Source organism: Rhipicephalus sanguineus, chromosome 8 (genome assembly GCF_013339695.2).
Source record: "Rhipicephalus sanguineus isolate Rsan-2018 chromosome 8, BIME_Rsan_1.4, whole genome shotgun sequence".
Taxonomy (NCBI): domain Eukaryota; kingdom Metazoa; phylum Arthropoda; class Arachnida; order Ixodida; family Ixodidae; genus Rhipicephalus; species Rhipicephalus sanguineus.
In genome coordinates this window covers 97,749,217-97,773,442 of record NC_051183.1, presented here as the reverse complement: position 1 = coordinate 97,773,442, position 24,226 = coordinate 97,749,217, and the positions used below count along the sequence as shown (strand labels likewise).

Here is a 24,226-nt window from a genome sequence, read left to right as displayed (position 1 = left end):
GCAAATAGTAACACGTCCCACACTACTTGATAAAAATATTACGAACTTAGAAACTTCAGTAACATACTAATCGCTACTCCCTCTCCGACTGCTTTAGTTGCACGGTAAAGTGCAGGAAACCTCAGATAATGAGAGGATCCCAAATATAGGTGAAGTGCGGCTCGACAACTGGCGCTCTTGTGCATGTTGTTGGTGAAAGGCTTTCTGCAGACATTACGAAAACCACAAGTTTCATCGTCTAACATGCCATAAAGACATAACTTTCAGCATGTGATCCACACACTTCAATCTTTATTATATCAGTTCTGCTTGTTGCACATTGCTGTCAGATCAACTCTTGATCGACGAAATCGTCCTTAAAAGTAGTGGTGCTCTGGGCACACTTGGTAGTCCACAAAAGTACTCGAGGAGCGTTAAGGTGTTTTTGTTACTCTCCGAGTACATGATATCTAATACCCAATACAGTTCCATGATAGCCGTCATGCCGGCTATAACATCGACGACATGAATGTTGAACGCCTCAAAGACTACGGTCATTTCTTCGGCCTCTCTGATACTTGTTCCCTCAAAACGAAGAGCAGGGTAGATGTCATCTAAAGGTAAACATTAGTATTAGCCATTAGCAGAATCAAAATGCTAAAAAATTGAAAACAGCAAATTTTTTTCAAATGGTGACAACGAATAATGAAAGAAACAACACAAATGAGAGTTGACTTCTGACTGAAATTTCATTGCACACGAAACGTATATATTGTCACGGGGTCGTGATGCGGACGAAGGAAGCAGTCGAGCTGTCGAAGATTAAATCTTTTTTGGCTGAACTTGTGGCCGCGAAAGGAAAAGACACTTTGCAAGTGATGTACAGCCGCAGCCACGTCTGCGTATAGCGCGCGAGCAGCCGGCCTTGCTCTGCGGCTTGACACCTTGCGGCCGTTGCGGGTTAAGACGCCGCGTGCACAGGAGCATGCGCGGCCTTACAGACGTGCAGGCCTGCTCTGCACGGGTGACAACGTTGGCAGGTGTGCTTGTTTAACCGAAAATCCGCGCTCGCTCAAGGCACTTTGGTCATATCTATTTCATAAGAAGAGGCGCGTTTCGACTGATAACACACGCTGCAAAACGACGCACTATTTGTGGCCGTTTTGATTCTGTGGCCGTCTAGACTTTTTTTTTTTATGCAGCTGTTGGCATCATCATATCTTCATATAATCGCATGCCTCAAAAAAGCCACAAAGCTTGCATCGTTGATGCAGGCTCGCTATATCCATCAAAATGCGCTTTGTTTTATGAGATAGATGTGACGAAAGCGCCCTGAGGGATCGCGGATCTTCGGCTAAACAGGCACACTTTCCACCATTCTCACCTGTGCAAAGCAGGCCTGCATGTCTGTAAAGCTGCGCATGCTCCTGTGCACGCGACATCACAACCCGCAACGGCCACAAGGTGTCGTGCCGCAGAGCAAGGCCGGCTGCTCGCGCGCTATACGTGGCCGCGGCTGTACATTGCACTGTTAGTGGCGAACAAAGCAATGTCCGTCGGTCAACTTACAGGCGGTAAAGCGCGTTTGTTTTTATATATGTGCGATCGAAGATTCCAGCATTATCAATGGTGGCCGCGTAATCACTCGACGAAGCGAGACTATGGGTGTCCAGCGCACAATCATAACCGAATGATCTATAACAATCGTGAAGCTTCCAACACATCGCGCCGTGGTCTGGGCGGAGTCTTGTAAACAAACATTGCGGGTGAAACCCGAATACATCAAGATAATACGCATGGCAATATACTAAGAGAAAATTTATCAACGGAAACACTAAAGCACGACATCACCTTCTGGCATGACCACACGTGCTCATCTAGAAATGACAATTGCCTCTGCGACAAACAGATGCAGAAGAAATGCTCATTTCTAAAGAAGCAGGCATGGTCATGCCAAAAGGTCATGTCACGCTTTAGTGTTTATTATAATAGGGTTTTCCTTAACATATAAACTTTTAGGGTGCAATGAAATTTATGTCAAAAGTTTCTATCGTTCCCTTTACCATTGTCTCTCTGCAAAAAGAATTGTGCTGTTTCCTTTTCAATATGCTTTACTTTACTAATCACTTTACTAAATGAAATGTAAAGTCACTTACAGGGCCCCTCAGAAATTTTGGCTTCTCTTTCAGCAGCAGTGGGAGGAGTTCTATTAAGGCAACTGCAAATCGATCTGGAAAAGGATTGTTATTGCAAAATCACAACAGTAACACAAGGAGAACCTAGAATGACTGAACATACTTTACATACTTACATTTACGGCCATCGCCTTCCAGTTCTTCAAGCTCCTCCTCGAGCTCCTTCACCAGGTCCTTTGTTGAATGGCGAGTTTTTAGTAGCTCCAGAATCCTGGGTCCAAAGTTGTTGAAAAATTCCAACAGCTTTTTTTTCCATCTTGATGCCTGTTATTGCTGTAAATTCTTCATGAAGCTATAATCATAGAAGTATATTTAAATCAATTTCCAATTATAAATCTGGGCAACAAGTTTCCAGCTAACATAAAAATGCAATGAAGGTCAAAAAGACACTTGGCAGTCAATTCGTCATAGAGAAAACAAAAACACACATGGGTGTATCTAGATATTTACAGAGCAGGTCCCAATTTTTTTGGCTGAACACATTAAACATTTTTTATATCGCGAAGTGGCTTATTTGATCAAAAGCAAGTTTATTTGCTTCTGCAGGCATAGTTGTTGTCAGAATGATACTAACCTAAAAAAAATGTTTCAAATGCAGTTTATGGCGTCATTTCAGTGCTTACATCAGAGTGAATGCGAATGGACAATGCCCAATATATCTTGATGCATTTTCAGATTTGTCCAAATTTGAGCACGAAAAAAAAATTGATTCATATATTTAAACAAGCCTATTCAAATCATCAACACCACGTGTCATTTGCTACCGAAAATTATTTTTTTGGGCAACATCATAACACATTCTCGAAGAGTTCTGTTGTAAGTGACAGCCATCATGAGTAAAAAAAAAAAAATAAATGCAAAAGCAAATATATAAAACTAAGCAGACAAAGTTGTCTCAATGCACGAGTCATTTACTGCAATCTGTTTTGCTACTGCTATTCTGGAATGGTTGCGTAAACATGCTATTATTTTACATGTCGGCCAGTGTTTGCCCTCTGAAATGAAATCAATTAAAAATGCTTTGTCAAACAAACAAAAAATAAATAAAAATGCCAGGAGTTAGTGCCATGTGCTTTCATAACAAGGGTAGCGGCTTAGGCTTGTTGGAAATTCATGACAGTAGAATACTAGCGCGAGAACACATGGACAGGAGAGTGAACGACACACTGCGCTTGTTACAACATAGTTTATTGCTGCAGCCGTAACATACACCTAATTAAAAAAAACATGAAGGTGCGTAATATGCACTTGATTATATACATGAGGAGTTGCACCTACATGTATTTAAGCGCATGTTACAGCTGCAGCAATAAACTATGTTGTGAGAAGCGCAGTGTGTCGTCCACTCTTTTCTTCATGTGTTTTCGCGCTAGTATTCTGCTTTCATAAGCCTGGTAGTCAAGGATTTGGGACTGTATAATGATCGTATCGAACCATCCACAGGACGCTTTTTGGTAAACTTTGTTAGAGTGTCAACATATTTAAATTTTAAAACAGTTTTGGAGCCAGTGGTCTGGAAAGCAGAAATATGCTCGAAATAGCTAAGCAGACAGCCTCCTGCTCCTCTGCATGCATTTAACATTACAATGAGGCTTTAAGTCAGTAAAGAATGAATGAATAATTCCTTAAAAACTTGACCATAGCACTGTTGTGCAAGCAATGCCTGCTTCAATGTAGTACAGCTAAAGACCCACTAACCTGTTTACAAGCTACTTTTGAAAACCTATCCAAGTTTCAAAAAAGACAGCTGGTAAATATCGTAAGTGAAAGCATGGAATGCAGATGCTGCATTCACATTATACTGACCACCTCAACATTTCCTAAAGCGGGATACTTTTCAAGTATCTCAGCTGTTGTTGGCAGTGTATCTTTCATCCACGACCTCCTCGAAGAACGTGTCTGCTTCATTGATTCGCTCAATTTCTGGAGGTCCGGAGCACGCCTCGAGATCTCTTTGGACATGAATTCCAAGTGTCCCATTAAAACATCTTCATCATGGTCATCATATGGGATGCTTGTTGTCTAACAGGGTAAAAAAAAAAAAGTCGCATGGACACTTGTATAAGGCAACCATCGTCCTCCTAGAATTAGGGCAACATGCTGCTACCTATGTCATTCACACCCCCACACCCCATTTTTTTTTTCAAATGGGGCTTGTTGAAACAGAAAAAGACAGCTCATGCGGAGTGCCGTTTTAGTGCTAAAACACTTCACTTACTCAAGCGATGATGAAGCTGTAGACTGTTATTAGCGAGCTAAGTCACATGCAAATGTTACTTGTAAAACATTGAAATGAACTTAAAAACAGAAATTGCTACCACGTGGTGTTGCCGTTTAGTTTGTGCAGCAACGGCACTATCTTGAGGTTTCCGTTTTCCGTAGGCCTCCTTGGCTGCCTGTACCAGCAGGCACAGTACTCAGAGTTCTTCGCATGTACCCGAATTTATACTGGATGGATACTTTCCAAGAGTCCTGCAAATAAGCATATTGGACTTTGGAAGACTATTTACATAGAGATTACTTAGTGGTCTCATTGAAGTTCATGCTACATAAACAAATATTTGAGATAAAAAGAAACATGATGTTAGGTGCAACATATTAAAGGGACACTAAAGAGAAACAATGAATTTGTTTAGATTGATAAATTGTGCTCTGAGAGCTATAGCGTAATTTATTTCACCATCATAGGTGTAATGATAGAGGAGAAAATTGAGTTCAAAATCTCATTTCTAAATTTTATGTGCGCACGTGATGTAAAATATTTCAAAGCGTATTGTATTTTGGTAGTGCCATTTTTTGGGCTTGTTGGTAAACGGAACTTGACGACATATTGAGCGCTAAGAGACAGGGACATGAGAGAGTGGACAACACAATGCGCTAACTTCAACAATTTTTATTTTCAGAAAACGCCAACCTATATATCCGTGCACAGTGGCGCCACCAGTCTATCCACTAGCCAAGCAGAAAAGCCCTTTCCCGATATAACAGGTCAACTGACGGTGCACTTACACGTGTGTCACCTTTGCGAAAGATAGCATTAGCTTCAATTATCTCTCGCACGTCTTTATCTTTATGCTTCGCCACCGCAGGCCTGCTGTCGGGTGCTCCTAGAACCATCGCAAACATTTTGCGGATTGTGTTCAAGGAGTGGTCTATGGGCTTCCGCTGACATGTGGTGGTATATGTATAGGTCAGACGGGTAGATGCCTTAACGATCGTCTTCGTAAACACAAGCTTAATGTTAAAAACAAGAATAATTATGGCCATTTGTCAGTGCATTGCGTAGAATATGGTTGCACACCTATGTACGCATCCTGCAGTGTACTGGCAAAGCATAAAGATAAAGACGTGCGAGAGATAATTGAAGCTGATGCTATCTTTCGCAAAGGTGACACATGTGTAAGTGCACCGTCAGTTGACCTGTTAGATCGGGAAAGGGCTTTTCTGCTTGGCTAGTGGATAGACTGGTGGCGCCACTGTGCACGGATATATAGGTTGGCGTTTCCTGAAAATAAAAATTGTTGAAGTTAGCGCATTGTGTTGTCCACTCTCTCATGTCCCTGTCTCTTAGCACTCAATATGTCGTCAAAAAAATGTATTTTGGTGCCACTGGCTCAACGGAATTTCCTCAAACTTGGTATGTTAAGTCTATGCCACCCTCAGAGGACGAAGAACTTCATTTTCACCACTTAGGAGCTACTTAGCATCAAAATATGTGAAGTCACAGCAAATGGTGCAGGAATTTGAATTTGGCGTCACCACTGGCATTTTATTATTTTTCACATTTTCTCGCTTATTAAGAGTATTCTCACAGCAAGCGCGATGTTTTGTTATCGTGGAAGACTACTTTACTAATGCGAGGAAAATCGTTTTACTCTTTAGCGTCCCTTTAAACTCTCTTGCTAAACTCCCTCTTGCCCCTATACAAGTTTGATATTGCTTAATCATTTGCCGAGTTACATCAACAAATAAAGACCAGATCAACAGTGATAAACAAATAGCGGCAGATTTTACACATCCTGGAAAGTTGATTTCATGCAAGTCGTCAGCGAGTAGCACCTTATGGTGCATTTTCTTGCTTTGAGACAAGTGTTACAGTGTGCATAAATATCTTTGTTTATATTGAGTATAGCCGAGTGCATATCGAAAGCTTGCCAGGCACGTCGCTTACACTGACATGTAAAGGGCAGCTCATGGCAAAATGTGACGTCGACACTCAAGCACAGATATCACTTTCATTACAAAAGTACACACTACAGTGTGATGATGTACATGACAGAAGTAGTGGTTGTTGACGTATTTCAAAAACGGACATTTTGTGCAAGGGTGCACAGAAGCGGTTGAGAAATGCACAGGACACAAAGCCCAATCAATTACAAGTGATATTATGATAAAACTTCCCATCACCAATGTTAATGCACAAGCGCAGTCAAAACACAATAATTCCCAAAAAATGACATCAAAGTATTGCTACATTGCATGCAAACTTTAATTTCTTCATCATCAAATGTATTGACGGTGCACTGATGCACATGTCTGTTTCATAGTTACCCCGCAGGGGCGTCTGTGGAAGCAGGCGTTTGGTGTGTAGCGCCACCACGGACCCGAGCTAACGGGGGGGTTTCGACCCCCTCCCACGCCTAGCCGTGCGTGGCTTTGCCGTGTCCGGGGAAAAGGGGATCCTGGGGGTTGAGCCGACGCCGGGTGATTGGACCTTTAAGGCCCCCCGGCAGAGGCAACACACCCCTTTGGCCCCAGCTTCACGTAGACGGCACCCCTGGGCTGACCCACCCAGGGGAATTCGGCAGTCGCCTTTTCCTGTCTCTCTCTCCCCTCATCTTCGTCTTTCCTTCTCACTTTTAATCTTTCCTGTCCTCTCCTCTCTTCCATTTACTTCCGTTTTTCTTGGCGGCGAGGGTTAACTTTGTGTATGCCCCGCAGGGGCGCCTGCGCAAGCAGGCGTTTGGTGTGTAGCGACACCACGGACCCGAGCTAACGGGGGGGTTTCGACCCCCTCCCACGCCTCGCCGTGCGTGGCTTTGCCGTGTCCGGGGAAAAGGGGATCCTGGGGGTTGAGCCGACGCCGGGTGATTGGACCTTTAAGGCCCCCCGGCAGAGGCAACACACCCCTTTGGCCCCGGCTTCACGTAGACGGCACCCCTGGGCTGACCCACCCAGGGGAAACCGGCAGTCGCCTTTTCCTGTCTCTCTCTCCCCTCACATCTTCGTCTTTTCTCCCACTTTTCATCCTTCCTGTCTTCTCCTCACTTCTATTTACTTCCGTTTTCCTGGCGGCGAGGGTTAACCTTGTGTGCGTGTGCCCTCTCTTGGGCACATCATATTTGGTTATAGTGGCTGTGTACAGCTGACGTTGGTATGCCTTATATACATCTAAGTGCTGTCGCGTCCCCATGTTGGGCTCCATGGTGGGCGGCTGGCATAGCTGCCGAATTGATATATAATTTATGGCTTCCGCTTCCTTCCCCCGACTGCATGATCGTCCTCCTCTCACAAAGAGAGGGCGCACAGAAGACACCTTTTTTCAAAAACCAAAAGAAACTTTCCCGCGATTCCACATCATCCATTGCGAAAACCTTGAAAAGAATGCAAGAAAGATTTCTCCTTTTGTTGTCTCAAGGTGCCTGACCGATACACTCGGCCAAGGTTATAAGGTGACAAGAATGGCTAGTGGTGACCTTCTCCTTGAAATTCAAAACAAGACACAGTTTGAAAACCTCTCGAAACTCGTCTCTTTTGGAACGACACCTCTTTCTGTCACACCGCACCGTTCCCTAAACAGCTCCCGAGGTGTAGTGTCCGACCAAGACCTACTCGAACTGACAGAAACTGAGCTCCTTGAAGGCTGGAGTGAACAGCACGTGATAAACGTACAGCGGATCAAAATCAGGCGCGATGATAAAGAAATCCTCACAAAACACCTAATCCTCACTTTTGGCACAAGCACCCTACCAGAACATATCGAAACAGGATACCTGAAACTAAAGGTCAGACCGTACATACCAAACCCGCGGCGTTGCTTCAAGTGCCAGCGCTTCGGTCACGGCTCCCAGAGCTGCCGTGGCCGTCAAACCTGTGCTAAGTGCGGCTCACACGAACACCCTAGTGACAACTGTGCTGAAACTCCCCACTGTGCAAACTGCGATGGCGGACACGCAGCGTACTCTCGCACGTGTCCTTCATGGAAAAAGGAAAAAGAAATAATCACCCTCAAGGTAACAGAAAACATCTCTTTTAGGGAGGCGCGCCAACGCCTTTCTATCGCACAGGGTCATTTGTACGCGGACGTGGCACGCAAGGGGGCAGTGCCACAAAGGTTCGCGGCGACCGCACGTACCACGCACAGTGGACGGGCGGTAGCGCCATCCGCCCCCTCAGCGGAAGCAGCCCGTGCTGCTCCGCAACCAAACGGCAGGCAGGCCTCCGGATCTGCAGGCCCAGGGCCTTCTGCTCAGGCAGAGAGCCCCAAAATTCCGACACCCGTGCGCGTAACACGCGAACGGGCATCCAGCGTCTCCACCGAGGCGATGGACACAATGGCAAGCCCAACGGCGTCTCAGGCGCCGAAGGAACGGCGCAGCTCGTTGGAGCGCGCCAAAAAAGAAAAAGCCCGCATCACAGGGCCTGGAAAAAGTTCTGTGACTTAAAGGGGCCCTGCAACACTTTTCGAGCATGCTCAAAAAGCGCTGCCGATCGGTAGTCGAGGCTCCCGAGAACACGCGAGCCAAATATTATAGCGATGCGCACGGCCTGGAATTTACAATAAATTCTCAAAGTCAGCTGAAAATCGCTCCCTCTTCTCTCGACAAATGATGTATTAGTCCGCAAAATATGACGCGATTGTCGGCAGCTCCACCATTGGCTGATGTTATAATCACGATAACACCCTCATTATTACCTTCGTTGTTAATTTTGAGTTCAATAAGTAGATAATATGTATGTTTATATTCTGTTATCGCGTTAAAAACACCGAACAAACATTAATATTAGCACTTCCGGTCTCACCGACAGCTCGTCTGCTCGTAGTTGCGTGGTTCCGTTTTCTTCGCCATGCGCAGTACCGAAAACGTGAATATTTCTGTGCTTTTGACCATTGCCGGTTGCTGTTGAGAGCGGCAGCCGTTCGAGTGTTGCCTCGTCAGCTGGGAACTGCATCGTCGGCACGTTCTCATGACCGACCGAGGCAGCCGTGCAGCATGTCTCCGATAACAATGCTGGCGTCCGGTAATGGCGGCGCTTCGGGGTCGTCTGCCAGTGCCGTCTTACGAGGCGGTGTATCGGAGTATGGGCCGAAACCGATCTCAGCTGTCATTTGTTCCAAACGAGCGCGCAGGTTTGCTTCCATGGTTGGCAAAGCGATGAAAACACTACGGCGATCGAGGTGCACACCCAACATTACCAAACCGACGCGCAGTTTTCAAGCACGCGCGATACGGCTCCGCTCGACGAGAACGACGCAAGCCGACCGGAAGTGGCGGCACAGACCACGTGGTTGCGCCCAGACGTCAGAGAGAAAAAAATGAAGAAAAAATTTCCGCCGGCGCTCTTGGGCGGAGCCTCGCTCGTCTGCGCTCCCTCAACTTACACCGTTGCTCCCTCCCTCGACTCGCTGCCTAGCTCTCCGCGCGCTCGCTGCGTTGAGTTGAGGGAGAAAGCTGCGGAACGTGATCTCTATAATTTGGTAACACCACTTAGACTTGACGGATTCGAAAAATTTTTGCGGCATATGACTCGTGAAGAGTCATACGTCAATAATGAGACTATTCCAATATAACTAAGAAAGGTGTTGCAGGGCCCCTTTAAGGCAATAGTTTTTCAGTACACACAGCACTAATACACACCCAAAATGGATACACAAATTATACAGTGGAACGTCAGAGGTCTTCTTAGAAACCTCGACGATATCCAAGAGCTGCTACATGAACACTCACCAAAAGTGCTGTGTGTACAAGAAACACACCTAAAATCCAAGAACACGAATTTTCTACGCCAATATGTCATATTCAGAAACGACCGGGATGATGCCATCGCGTCATCCGGTGGTGTAGCTGTTATAGTAAATCAAGGAGTAGCGTGCACACATTTACCGCTCCGAACGTCCCTGGAGGCAGTGGCTGTTCGAGCGGTTTTTTTAAACAAACTCGTAACCATTTGCTCTCTCTACATACCACCACACTACCACCTTCACAAACATGAGTTCCAGTCCTTAATAGATGAACTACCAGAACCTTATCTGGTCCTTGGGGACTTCAATGCGCACAGCAATCTATGGGGCGATTCTCGGTGCGATGCGCGAGGTCGTCTAATTGAACAATTCCTTTTTTCTTCGGGCGCTTGCCTGTTGAATCAGAAAGATCCAACCTATTATAGCCTCGCTAACAATACATACTCGTCTATAGATCTCAGCATTACATCTCCATCGCTTCTACCCTTACTTAAATGGAAAGTCATTAATAACCCTTACGGAAGTGACCACTTTCCTATTGTTCTGAGCACACAAATAGTAAATGAATGTCCCCCACAGGTTCCCAAATGGCATATTGACAAAGCCGACTGGGAACAGTTTCGTAAGACTGCTCTCTTAAGCTGGACAGACATGTGTGATTTAAGCATAGGTGCAGCTGTAGACTACTTCACAGCTTTTTTGATTAATGCTGCCACCAAATGTATCCCACAAACAAGTGGACTGTATGGCAAACGACGGGTCCCATGGTGGAACAATGAATGCCGGAAGGCGCGTAAAAAACAAAACAGAGCATGGAGGTTGCTTCGGGACTCTCCGACAGCCGAGAACCTTGACAGTTTCAAAAACATAAAATCTCAAGGCAGGAGAACGCGCCGACAGGCAAGAAGAGAAAGTTGGGAGAAGTTTTTAACGGGGATCAATTCGTATACACAGGAGGCTAAAGTTTGGAATATGGTTAGTAGGGTAGCAGGGCGGCAAGTACATTCACTTCCTCTAGTAAACACACAAGGCGACACCTTGGAAGATCAGGCAAACTTCCTCGGCGCACACTTCGAACAAGTGTCTAGTTCCGCGCATTACTCTGAAGTCTTCCAACGGTACAAAACAAGAATAGAAAAACAAAAACTAGAGCGGAAATGTACAAAACACGAGGCATACAACCAACCCTTCAGCTTAGCTGAGCTCCAGATTTCGCTCAACAGCTGCAGTAATTCCGCCCCAGGTTTTGACCGTGTGGTATACGACATGTTGAAAAACCTACCTGCCGAAACGCAAAAAACATTACTGCCCTTGTACAATGCTATCTGGTTTTCCGGCGAAATCCCCTCGTCTTGGAAAGAGACCATTGTCATTCCTATTCTAAAACAGGGCAAGGATCCATCCTCCGTTACGAGTTACAGGCCCATCGCACTAACAAGCTGCCTGTGCAAACTTTTTGAAAAGATGATAAACCGCCGTCTTATACATTTTCTGGAAACAAACAATCTACTTGACCCGTACCAGTGCGGATTTCGCGAGGGTAGATCCACGACCGACCACCTGTTGCGTATCGAGGCACAAATCCGTGACGCATTCGTGCACAAACAGTTCTTCCTTTCTGTGTTCCTCGATATGGAAAAGGCTTACGACACCACATGGCGCTTTGGAATATTAAGAGACCTGTCCCATCTTGGTGTACGTGGTAGAATGCTAGATATAATAGAGAGCTACTTGTCGGATCGTACGTTCCGTGTCCGAGTAGGAAATGTTCTGTCAATACCATTCCTTCAAGAAACTGGAGTGCCACAGGGTGGTGTACTTAGCTGTACACTCTATATTATCAAAATGAATTCCCTGCGTCTTTGCATTCCACGAAATATGTTTTACTGCACATATGTCGACGATGTCCAGGTCGGTTTTAAATCGTGCAACCTTTCCATGTGTGAGCGGCAGGTCCAGCTGGGCTTGAACAAGGTCTCTAAATGGGCAGACGAGAATGGGTTTAGACTGAATGCACAAAAAAGCACTTGCGTCCTATTCTCCAGGAAAAGAGGCTTTCATCCCGATCCAGACGTTGACCTACATGGTCAGCGTCTGTTGGTAAAAACAGAGCACAAGTTCCTAGGGCTAATTCTAGACACAAAACTTACGTTCATACCGCACATTAAGTACATAAAAAACAAGTGCATTAAAACTATGAATATTCTAAAAGTGTTGTCACGCACTATGTGGGGTAGTGACAGGAAGTGCCTGATGAACATTTATAAAAGCCTTGTACGCACGCGCCTAGATTACGGGGCGATAATCTATCACTCTGCGACACCAAGTGCCTTGAAGATGCTTGACCCAGTCCACCATTTGGGCATTCGTCTTTCTACGGGTGCTTTTCGCACCAGCCCCGTAGAAAGCCTTTACGTTGAATCGAATGAGTGGTCGTTACACCTGCAGAGATCTTACCTATCTTTTGTATATTTCCTCAAGGTGAACGCAAACAATGAACATCCCTCACACACTGCAATTAATGATTTGTCCAGTTCTGAACTTTTTCACAACCGACCTTCGATGAGACAGCCCTACTCACTTCATGTGAGGGGCCTGGCTGTAGAAACGGGTGTGCCACTTCTTGAACACTGTCTAATGGCTCCCGCTCCACATCTCCCGCCGTGGCAGTGGCAGCATATAGATTGTGATGTTTCTTTCCTGGAAGTAACTAAGCATGCGCCACTTGCACATATTCGTACACACTTCTTCGAACTCCAGCACAAATACACTTGTCCAGAATTCTTTACAGACGCCTCAAAGTCCGATACTTCTGTGTCTTACGCAGCCGTTGGTCCATCTTTTTCCGATTCCGGTATTCTGCACCCAAATTCAAGTATCTTCACAGCGGAAGCTTACGCCATACTTGCGGCTGTTAAACACATACAACAATTAAAACTACAAAAGGCAGTGATATATACGGATTCCCTTAGCGTGGTAAAAGCTTTAAAAACTCTGAAAAAACACCAAAACCCTGTCCTTGTGTCGCTATACTCTCTTTTATGCATGATCTACTCTCACAAACAACATGTCGTAGTGTGCTGGGTGCCAGGGCACCGCGAGATACAAGGAAATGTGCTGGCGGACCAGCTAGCTGCATCCGCCCACGAAAATAGGCAAAATACATCCATGAATATCCCTGCACTAGACCTAAAACCTTTCCTCAAAAGAAAGCTCAGGGCCTTTTGGCAAAGCACATGGGACAGGCATACACAAAATAATCTACACGTTATCAAACCACACCTTGGTAGTTGGCCGCCAACATCAAAGTCACGCCACACAGAAGTTACACTTACCAGGCTAAGAACAGGACACACATACAGTACACACTCATATCTTTTATCCGGCGACGATCCACCTTTGTGTGAGAGATGTGGTGAAGCACTCACCGTGCTTCACATTTTAATCCATTGTAATGAACTGGACATGCTTAGAAAAAAAGTACTTTTTACTTCCCTACCGACAACAATTACCACTTCAACCGTCAATGTTTATCGGTAGGGAACCGGTTTTTAAACACCAGTCACTGTTCGCGTTTCTAAACGAAGTCCATAGCTTTCACATCACACACCCAGGCAGTCCGTAGCACGACGTCTGAAAAGAGGTCGTTGCTACGGGTGATACATTAGAGAAGCACCTGCCTCCCCGCCTTTGGCCTCAAAGGCCTTGAGGAGGTATTCGTGCTCACACCATATCCTAGTTCTTTATCATGACGACCATTTGTCATTCATTCTCTATGCGCATGTTTCACGTCACTCCCATAATTTTATTATATGTTTTACCCGCCTTTTAGCGTGAGGAATTTTAGGCCCCTATACAGCCACTTAACACAACCATTGTACACTTTCGCTATCTGGTCGTGGCGCTCTTTGGCCATCACATGGCCCTTGCGCCAATAAACATTATATATCATCATCATCTTTATTATCAAAATGGATTCCTTGCGTCTTTGCATTCCACGAAATATGTTTTACTGCACATATGTCGACGATGTCCAGGTCGGTTTTAAATCGTGCAACCTTTCCATGTGTGAGCGGCAGGTCCAGCTAGGGCTGAACAAGATCTCCAAATGGGCAGATGAGAATGGTTTTAGTCTTAATCCTCAAAAAAGCACCTGTGTCCTGTTCTCTCGAAAGAGAGGCCTTCATCCTGATTCAGATATTGACCTGCATGGTCAACATCTCTCCGTGAAGACGGAGCACAAATTCCTAGGCCTTATCCTGGATAGTAAGCTGACGTTCGTATCACACATTAAATATTTAAAAAACAAATGCATAAAAACAATGAATGTTCTAAAAGTGTGTTCATGCACTACTTGGGGTAGTGACAAAAAGTGTCTGTTGAATCTGTACAAAAGCCTCATACGCACTCGCCTAGACTACGGGGCAATAATCTATCAATCTGCGACGCCAAGCGCCCTAAAGATGCTTGACCCTGTCCACCATCTAGGCATTCGACTGTCTACGGGCGCCTTTCGAACTAGCCCCGTAGAAAGCCTCTACGCCGAATCGAACGAGTGGTCGCTCCACCTACAGAGATCCTACTTATCATTTGTATATTTTCTGAAGGTGAACGCCAACGAGGAACACCCCTCACACTCCACAATCAATGATTTGTCCAGCTCTGCCCTTTTCGACAACCGTCCTTCGATGACACAGCCTTACTCGCTTCGCGTGAGGGGCCTAGCTGTAGAAACGGGTGTGCCACTTCTCGAACACTCTCTAATGGCTCCCGCTCCACATCTCCCGCCGTGGCAGTGGCAGCTTATAGATGATGATGTTTCTTTCATGGAAGTTACCAAGCACGCGCCACTTGCACATATCCGTACACACTTCCTCGAACTCCAGCACAAGTACACTTGTCCAGAATTCTTTACAGACGCCTCAAAGTCCAATACTTCTGTGTCGTACGCAGCGGTTGGTCCATCCTTTTCTGATTCCGGTATTCTGCACCCAAACTGAAGTATCTTCACAGCGGAAGCTTACGCGATACTTGCGGCTGTTAAGCACATAAAACAATCAAAACTACAAAAGGCAGTTATTTACACGGATTCCCTAAGCGTGGTGAAAGCTTTAAAAAGTCTGAAAAAACACAAAAACCCTGTCCTTGTCTCGCTATACTCTCTTTTATGCACTATATACACACTCGAACAACATGTTGTAGTGTGCTGGGTGCCAGGGCACCGCGAGATTCCAGGCAACGTGTTGGCGGATCACCTAGCAGTATCCGCCCAAGAAAACAGTTCCAATACATTCGTAGCTATTCCCCCACTAGATTTAAAACCCTTCCTCAAAAGAAAGCTCAGGGCCTTTTGGCAGAGCACATGGAATACGCAGACAAGAAATAAGCTACACGTTGTCAAACCGCATCTGGGTAATTGGCCGCCGGTATCGAAGTCACGCTACACAGAAGTTACACTTTGCAGACTGAGGATAGGCCACACACATAGTACACATTCATATCTTTTGTCCGGAGGCGATCCACCTCTGTGTGATCAATGTGGCGATCCACTAACTGTACTCCACACCCTACTGCAATGCACGGAACTAGACGCTCTCAGAAAAAAGCATTTTTCATCAATATACCTGCAGTTCCCACTTCATCCCGATATGTTCATTGGCAGAGAACCACTTTTTAAATATCAGTCTCTCTTCGAATTTCTAAAAGATGTCCATAACTTCAACGTTATTTTTCCAGGCGCTCCGTAGCGCGGTCTCATGATTGAGGCTGCTGCTGCGGTAACTCTATCAAAGGAAGCACCTGCCTCCCGGCCTTTGGGCGGAAAGGCCTTGAGGAAGCATTCGTGCTGTTATCCCGCCTCTCACTTGTAAATACCATGATCACTCGTCATTTATCCCACACCCATAGATCACACCACTTATCACTGCCATAATTTTATACTGTATACACATCTTTTAGGCTTCTTTAAAGCACGTGATTTTAGGCCTCTATACAGCCACAATACACCCGGTCATCGTAATCATTGGTCATCGCTAACACCACATAATAGACATGGCGCTCTTTGGCCACCCATGGCCCTTGCGCCACAAAACCCCACTAATCATCATCATCATGTTTCATAGTTAATCTGACCCGCCTCGATAATTTCTCCCTAACACCTGCCGTTTACTCAACTTGTGACCGCTGCCTCCCTGAAATAAGCTGAGCAACCGCATTTTCTGCAATGCGCAGGAAGGGGCACCCCGTAATTAGTCGAGTGCTCTCAAAGTCTGCTGTTAAGACAGGCTATAGCACTAAGTTATCTTCCTGAAGGCCAAAATGACGGGGCGCACCTTTCTGGGCACTGAAGAAAATACAGTAGCACAGCACATTTCACGGAAGCAAATGTCACAAGTCGAGTAAACAGCAGGTGTGAAAGAAAAATCCTTTAGGCGGGCCAGAATAACTATGACACCGACATGTGCATCAGTGCACAATACATTTGATGATGAGGGAATAAACTTTCGCAGCGCGAAGTTTTTCATAATAAATATTGCTAGCAAGTGAGTTTTTTCTGTCCTGTGCATTTTCTTCTCAACCGCTTCCACACTTCCCTACATAAGATGCTGAACCAACTGGCCTAACAGATGACAAGTAGATAATTGATGTTGCTAGTAAATGCGCTATTTAGCATAATTTTACTAGGACAACCTCAGTGTAAAATTTACGACTAAACAAGAGCAAAAATTACCTTTTTTGCAACTTCGTCGCCAGCTGTGCAAGCCATTTGACAGTATATGTGTCTCAAACTATCTTTTTGTGTGACAGTAAATGTTTCTGACACTCAATTAATACAAAATATTGCGTGTCACTGAATGTACTCTATCTGTAAAAAAATCCCAAATATTAACCATATTGTCCATATTTAAGGTAACATAAAAACCCATGCAAACGTAAAAGTTTGTTAAACCTATTTTTAGTGAAAAGCCTACCATCATTCTGTAGGAAAAATTTTGTCCTCACTTAATTTAGAAAGACCAGATTTTTTCACAACGCGCGTTACAAGCTAAAGTTTCAAGCTTTCCGAAAAAACTTCATGTGTGGCTTGCTGCTCTCAGTCAGTCAGTGAAGAACTTTGTTTATTGATCCTGAGGACCTTTTCTCACCCAAAAATATTTCGGTGGGCCACTTCTTGCTGATATCGCAATGGTCGAGCGCCAAGGCTCGTACAAGTTGGCGTTGAATGACCCATACATTAGCTTACCGACTTACCCAACTCCAACGCACACCACATTTACATGAGAAAAAATAAAACAAAAAATACTGCAAACCACGATTCTAATGTGCACTTGTGCTCCTTGACCCACCCACCCCCCCAAAAATAGTACTTGTTACTTGCTTGTGCTACATTCTATGTTTAGCCTTGTAGCTCTCAAATTTTTTTCATTCTTTAATCCTAGTTTTTCCATACACATACATTTTGCTTTTTACAGCGAAAGCTGTTATGAGATCATTTCACCGGCCGTTTTTGGCGCCGTAGTTGTCCGCCGCCGCCGCCGGTGTCCGTAACTAGTATCGCTCGAAATAAGAAAAAAAAAAACTAAATAAGAAAAAAAATTGCAGGACGGAACGAGGTTCGAACCTGGGCCCTCTGCGTGGGAGCCCAGTATTCAACCTCTGAGCCATGCCGGTGCTTGAAACTGCTTTGCAAAAAGGTCCTATACAGGCTTCATGTCGGGGAGGAACCCCATTAGCATATGCAATATAGCGTGGAAGAAGAGTAAAATAAGCACCAAGCGTCGCACAACGCGAATTCTGTAACCAGGTGTCACACAATGCGAATTGCGCAACGAGTAGGTTGTTGAATGCTTCCAACCCATTACAAAGGGCTCTGCCATAATTCTTCATCGTCATTAGGCACAGCATCAACAAAGTGCGCCTAATGCCTTACATGCGTTTAGCAGGTACCAACGCTCTTCGTAGAATGACGAAAAATGGCACAGTGCCTGCTGCTCTACTTCTCAAAAATTACAATGATTTATAGCGTAGTGGGTTCCTCGCAAGTGCACTTGTATTTGTCGCCAAGAAAGCCCATAAGCGCATGATCCACTTCCTCGGGGTGTTAGTAAAATTACAATGATTTATAGCGTAGTGGGTTCCTCGCAAGTGCACTTGTATTGGTTGCCAAGGAAGCCCATAAGTGCATGATCCATTTTCTCGGGGTCCCTGTAAAGTTCTTCGCCCCCCCCCCCCGTCTCTCTCCCACGTCAACGTATGTTATACAGCATGACGGGAGAGGGAAATAGCGATTGGGCGTCACCCAATGCAAATTACATAACTGGTGGCCCGTTTAACGATTCCAACCCATTTCAAAGGGCTGAGCCATAATTCTTCATCGTCATCAGTCGTCGCGTCAACAAAGTGCACATAATGCCTTACAGACGTGTAGCTGGTGCCTCGCTTCTCCGCAGAATGACGAATAATGGCTTAGTAGGTGCTTCCCAACTTCACAAAAATTGTGATTTGTGGCGTAGTGGGTACCTTTCTAGTGTACTTGTAGCCCCAAGAGAGCTTAACGGGCTCTAGAAACGCCGCTCTTCCAGCTTTCGCTGTGACTGTGCTGCGGTTTCAGCGCAGGCCTGGCATTTTTTTTTATTGACATGACAGCAGATGTTGGTGCACAAATGAGGCACCAGCTACTCCTTAGCTCTAGAAGTGACAAAACATGCCAAAAGCCAGGTTCGAAAATTGCACGTAAAATAGTGCATTCCGCGTGACACCAGAACGTTACTAACTAGCACGCAGCACACACAATATGCAATTTTAATAACACCGTGACAGTCCGATATGTCTTCAGAATACAAAGAATATAGTTATTCAAACAATCTTATAAGTTTCACTTTTCTTTTCCAGTCAGTTTTTCTCTTTAACTGATAGCATTATCATAATCTGCCAAAAATTTTCTGTGGACATTGCGATATGCCCAAATAGTAAAAAATTTCACTTACCCAACCAGTACCAATTGTGTCTCTAAGGACAGGGTATTCAACAACGAGTGCCTTTGCAGCAATCTCATAGAGCCTTCCTGGGTATCTATGAGTGCAACAAAAGTTCAGCTGGTATTCAATAATATACAGGAGAGTACGGAGTCACTTACACAATGAAGTTCATCAAATGGTGGCTTAACCAAGACACAATCCTTGATTTTGTGCGACTCGAAACTCTTCCGAGTTCTGTATTGCCAATGGCAACTTTTATGTCTAAGGGCAGGGGTGGCAGTCTATAATCACTCCTGTGAAAAGGTTGAGTACTTGATGGCTCCAACTCCGGAGAAACCACAAGCAGTTCATTCGCGCTGAAAACAGGATGAAAGTCGGCAGGCTTTCAGTTTGGTGCAAGAATTCGAAGTTGAGCCACTCACCTGCAAGCATGAGGCATGGCCTCATCAGTGATTATTCTAATTTCGCTCCCATCACAAAAAATATGGTTCCTTGGAGGGTCGACATAAGCTTTAAATTGTGCATTGTAAATCTGAAAGAAATGTAATGCTTATACAAACACGATTACCGTGGGCAACAAAGTAATAAAACTTTCAGCTGTCAGTATTATTTCAATGAAATTACTATGCTAGCTACACAGGTGCAATTTGCATGCATGAAGTGAACAAGTGGCAAACTGTCCTTGTTCATTCTCTCCATGTCCCTGTCATGTTTATTTGCACATACCAGTTTTACTTTGAAGTGGCAAAAGACAGGCTAGTTGGCGCGTGTATCAGATAAATTAACAGCGCAAACTCAGGGCGAAGAAAAAAAAAACACTTGGATGGACGCTGAATGTCAATTGATTATTTATGGGAAAAGACCAAACAAATTTATACATAAGAAAAAAGAATTTGAACAAATCACAAATACTTGGAAGACCCATGAGCTTTGGCTTCAAGAGTGGTATGCGATAGTGTTATCATTCTTCGTGCACATACATCACCTTGTCAAATGCTAGCCTGGTTTCAATTATGCATCTATTATGCTGCAAGGAAACAAATTTGCTGTGCGTGTAACAATGGCCATTTCAAACTATCGTAAAATGCCTACTGCAACTACAGTACCCCTGTGCCCACTACGCCATAAATGTTCCTTTTGCAAATTACTCGTTGCACAATTCATGTTGCCTGATGTAATGTTATGCTTTTCCCACGTAATATTCGATGCGTTAAAGGCACTCCTGCCACTAGACAACATTCATATAATTTATTTAATTATTTATTTTTTACCGAAGCAGTTTCAACAAAGGCATGGCACTGTGGCAGAACTACTGCTTGCCACAAAGATGACTTGGGTTCGACTATTTACACTCTTACCAAAAACAATTATTTATTTTATTTGCGTCTTTCTCCATTTTCCTCACACAAGCAATGCTCTTTTTTTTTTTGCTCTCACCCAACGATGCCAACACCAGAATGTCTGTGAAACAAGCTCTTCAACACTATCATGTTAGAACAAGCATGAACAAGATTGGATCATATTTCCTTTAAGTGATGTCAGGTAATGACCTTACTGATATAATCATTCCAGAGGCTGTTCACTTATGACTGCTCGCCCTTTTGATATTAAAGGCTTCAAAGACCTCCCTAGAATGCCTCTCCATGATAGCAGAGTCCTACAATACTTTTACTGGTCATGAAGCTTCCGCGAAAGTTGATATAGGGACAGGAGCGACCGCAAAGGGTGCCTTCGCCTGTGCGTGGGCATCGAAGCGGCACTGGAGCTGGAATTGTATGGCACGCGTCGGAACTGCAAAACGTGATTAAAAGTACCCGCGAATGTTTAATATATCTTCATAGTGGTATTACGTTCAAGGAAATTCGGGGAAGGCCTAATACAGTAATATTTAGCATTGAATGAGCTAGAAATTCGATGACAACAAACGCATGCTGCTTCCGTTGTGTGATATATACCGCTATAAAAGCACTCTTTTTTTCCTGAGGCAGCTAGTGGAAAATTGTGGATGATCCAGAGTCCTTCGGAACTCTGGCGGTTTTTGACACGTGACGAAAGTGCAGTGGTTGCAACTTTTGTTTGCGCATATAAAATCTTTCAGGTTATACACCTGGGGTTTGCATACGAAGTACACAAAGATATGTTTCTATACGAACATATTAATCAAATCAACAGTCACTTTGAATCAATCGGTGCTTCAAAAGTAGCGTTTTACGACGATCAAGCCATACTTCATATGTCTTTCCCCTGGTTTTCATGCTGTATTTCACTCTCATCGGAAAGCTTTTCACAGACACGCACATAGGGAAATCATATGTGAAACCGCCAATTTCTTGTCACTGCATGGCACATTTCCACTTTTCCCGCCGTTTGCTGTCATCAGGCAGCCAAAGCGTCGGCTCTTTTTGTCATTCACCTTGTATCTCGATCAAATGCAGTGCACGCAGCAGGTACACGTCATCGTTTCCGACTTTCAGGCACAACACACTAGGCACAATACAGGACATAAGATGCACACTATACGCTGACTCGTTACGAAACCTTGCACAGACACTGGCAGCCGCCCTCGCTGCCGTCCGTGCGATGCCAGCGGACTGGCCGCAGCCCCGCAGCCCCGCCTTCGCTTGCAAGCGCATAAAGCAACCCCATAGAGTTACGGCGCATCTTCATGACCAGGAAAAGTATTGAGCGACTCTAATGGTAGTGTCTAGGGAGGGTAACGTCTTAACAACCTAGGGCTGCATCCATGCATCCAAACTTCAGTTTATTTTATGCTTTGCATTCTCTAGTGTTGCAAGGTATTCATAATAACATTTCGCAGTAACAGTAACAATTTGGCATTTTTCACTGTGCCAAAAGTGACCCTTTCCCCAATGTAACATAGATAACATAGTAGCAAAAAGGCTGGCATTATTCCTTGTCGTTACAGCTGCATTACAAAACGGAACAGGGACGTCATTTTAGTAGAAGTAAATACAGCCAGGGGCTTAGCACTTTATCAAGTGCACAGTAACAGTGGGGCCACGGCAGCTAATACAGAAGCTACAACTACACCCTACACTCATGCTTTCCATTATCACGTTTCTTAGTGGCATTGGTTCACCCAAATCCCTTTAGCCATTTGTGCGCTGACAAGGCCAACATACCACAACCTACTATCCCTGACTGAACTATTGGAGTGGCTTCTGGTGCTCACACAAATGAAACGCTTAGGTTCTATTGAAACAAAAACATTCGATTTTTTTTTATTTGGTTTATGTCACCACTTCCTTCGGATTAACTCATCACACGTGACACACTATGTATTTTACCTTGGTGTTCATCTTTACGCACGTAAGGCCGGTGCTAATTACTTGCGTGAACGAGCACCGGTGCTGAAACACGACCGCCACATTTATGCTTTCATTAGGTGCTTGACAAAGCTACACTATAAAGAAAACAAAAGGCACTTCCAGAACGTACCTCTATTCTGCCGGTTGTCGCGGCATCTCCAAAATCTGTAGCCTTCACGGCAGCCAAGACATCTTCCAGGGTGTGTCCGTTAGTGGAGACAATTTTCTTTCGCTCCTTCCACGACACCAAGCATTGAATCGGTGTCGACATTTTCACGGCAGCAAAAAGAAAAAAGCACACAAACGGAGAAGCAGTGCCTACGGCAAGTTCAGCTAGGCGCGAAAGAGACGAACGGCTCACGTGCTTGTCTTGGCTTGTACTATAGTGGCACACAGCAATGGAGAAATAAACGCCTCGTTCTTTTACCTCTTGCCTCTAGTTCTAGAAAGGCTTCAGAGGTAGTAGTGCGCGCTACCTGCAGTTTTTTATTTGATCATAAGATATTTCTGACGTTGAAGAGTTTAGTTACGTCAACTGCATGTGCTTTGAAAAGAAAAAAAAAATGAAGGCAGCGCAACAGAAAATTAGCATATATTTTTTAGTAATTCCTCAGTATAGCCGATCTCCTTCATCATCATCGTATATGCCCTTGGAATGTCCATTGTAGCCGCCTTAGCATGTTGCTGCAATGGTGTGCTCAAGCTAGTTGCCGTGGCTGACGTTTTATTGTGCTGTGCTGCTCTTGTTTCGGGCCCAGTGCGCGCAGATTGTTCTGCGGGAATGAATCGCCGTAGTTTGCGTGAGTGAAACAAATTCACACCATGCATACGTGCCCACGGTGCCCGTTTTCGTCGGCGAAGTTTTGCAAGGTCGTATGGCACATCAGAGATCATCGCCACGATACGGATTTTTCTGTCATGTGTGGTGTGCAAGGGTGTGCAAAGACATATCGCGAGTTCGAATCGTACCGGAGACACATTTACCGCTGCCACAGAAGCTACGTGGAGCTCGACGAGCCTCAACAAGGGGACGCTGCAGGGAGTGTTACACCGCGGCTGGATGCTACAACAGACGTCACTGCTTTCGACGACGCAGAATTGCCTTCTTCGAGCTCTTTTGCCGAAGATACCAGCAACGGACAAGAAAGTACCTGCACTGTGACCGCACACGGTCCTAGCACTATTCACGACCTCGCACTAAAAGTCAAGAAGCAGATGTGTTTACTTTTTTTTCGCGTAGCTGAAGTGCACAAGCTGCGGCACTCTATAACAGAGAGCATTTTTGCCGATTTCAAGGACACCTTTTTTGAAATAATGAAGGCATTTGCTTCTCAAATACAACAAAACATCCCCTTAGATTCTGCTGGAGAAGATTTGCAAAAGTTGCTTGCTTGTGACTTTCTGGAAGATGTGTTCCAAAGTGCCAGCACGAAGTCACTCCGGGAAAATTTCGCAAAGGAACATCTTCCTTATGTCAAACCCGAGGAGCACATTCTTGCTGTTGGCGAGACATTTCAGTATGTGTCTATACCTGGTGTCCTCCAAAACCTGATGTTGTCCGAGACTTTTCGTGAACGTTTAGACAAAAGCTTCACAACTGGGCAGCCATCACCAGCTCTCCGAAGTTTTTTTGATGGTGTATTGTTCAAGGAAAAACTGTCAGCACTTCTGGAGAATGGGGCGCAATACACTCTGTTTCTTGTTCTTTACAGTGATGAACTGGAGATTGTGAACCCCCTGGGGTCAAAACGAGGCATTAATAAAGTAATTGTTGTGTACTTT

At 44.8% G+C, this 24,226-nt stretch overlaps 1 protein-coding gene across 1 annotated transcript; it reads right to left on the bottom strand.

Annotated features, from left to right (window-relative positions):
- Positions 1-271: 271 nt before the first annotated feature.
- Positions 272-23,071, bottom strand: LOC119402237 (uncharacterized). Its single transcript, XM_049418557.1, has 8 exons — positions 22,575-23,071; positions 19,538-19,647; positions 19,274-19,471; positions 19,125-19,209; positions 3,981-4,196; positions 2,291-2,466; positions 2,137-2,209; positions 272-592 (listed from the first exon to the last, which is right to left on the bottom strand). Exons 1-6 carry the CDS (start codon positions 22,713-22,715, stop codon positions 2,317-2,319), a joined length of 900 nt encoding a protein of 299 aa, XP_049274514.1. The 5' UTR covers positions 22,716-23,071; the 3' UTR covers positions 272-592; positions 2,137-2,209; positions 2,291-2,316.
- Between the last annotated feature and the right edge of the window lie 1,155 nt (positions 23,072-24,226).

Bases quoted from the DNA above. Each gene is read 5' to 3' on its own strand.
- LOC119402237 (XM_049418557.1), bottom strand. From the start codon at position 22,715: ATGTCGACACCGATTCAATGCTTGGTGTCGTGGAAGGAGCGAAAGAAA. The intron at 19,472-19,537 runs GTGAGTGGCTCA...TCCTGTTTTCAG, and splicing joins GCCATGCCTCATGCTTGCAG to CGCGAATGAACTGCTTGTGG. The intron at 19,210-19,273 runs GTAAGTGACTCC...TTGCACTCATAG, and splicing joins CATTTGATGAACTTCATTGT to ATACCCAGGAAGGCTCTATG.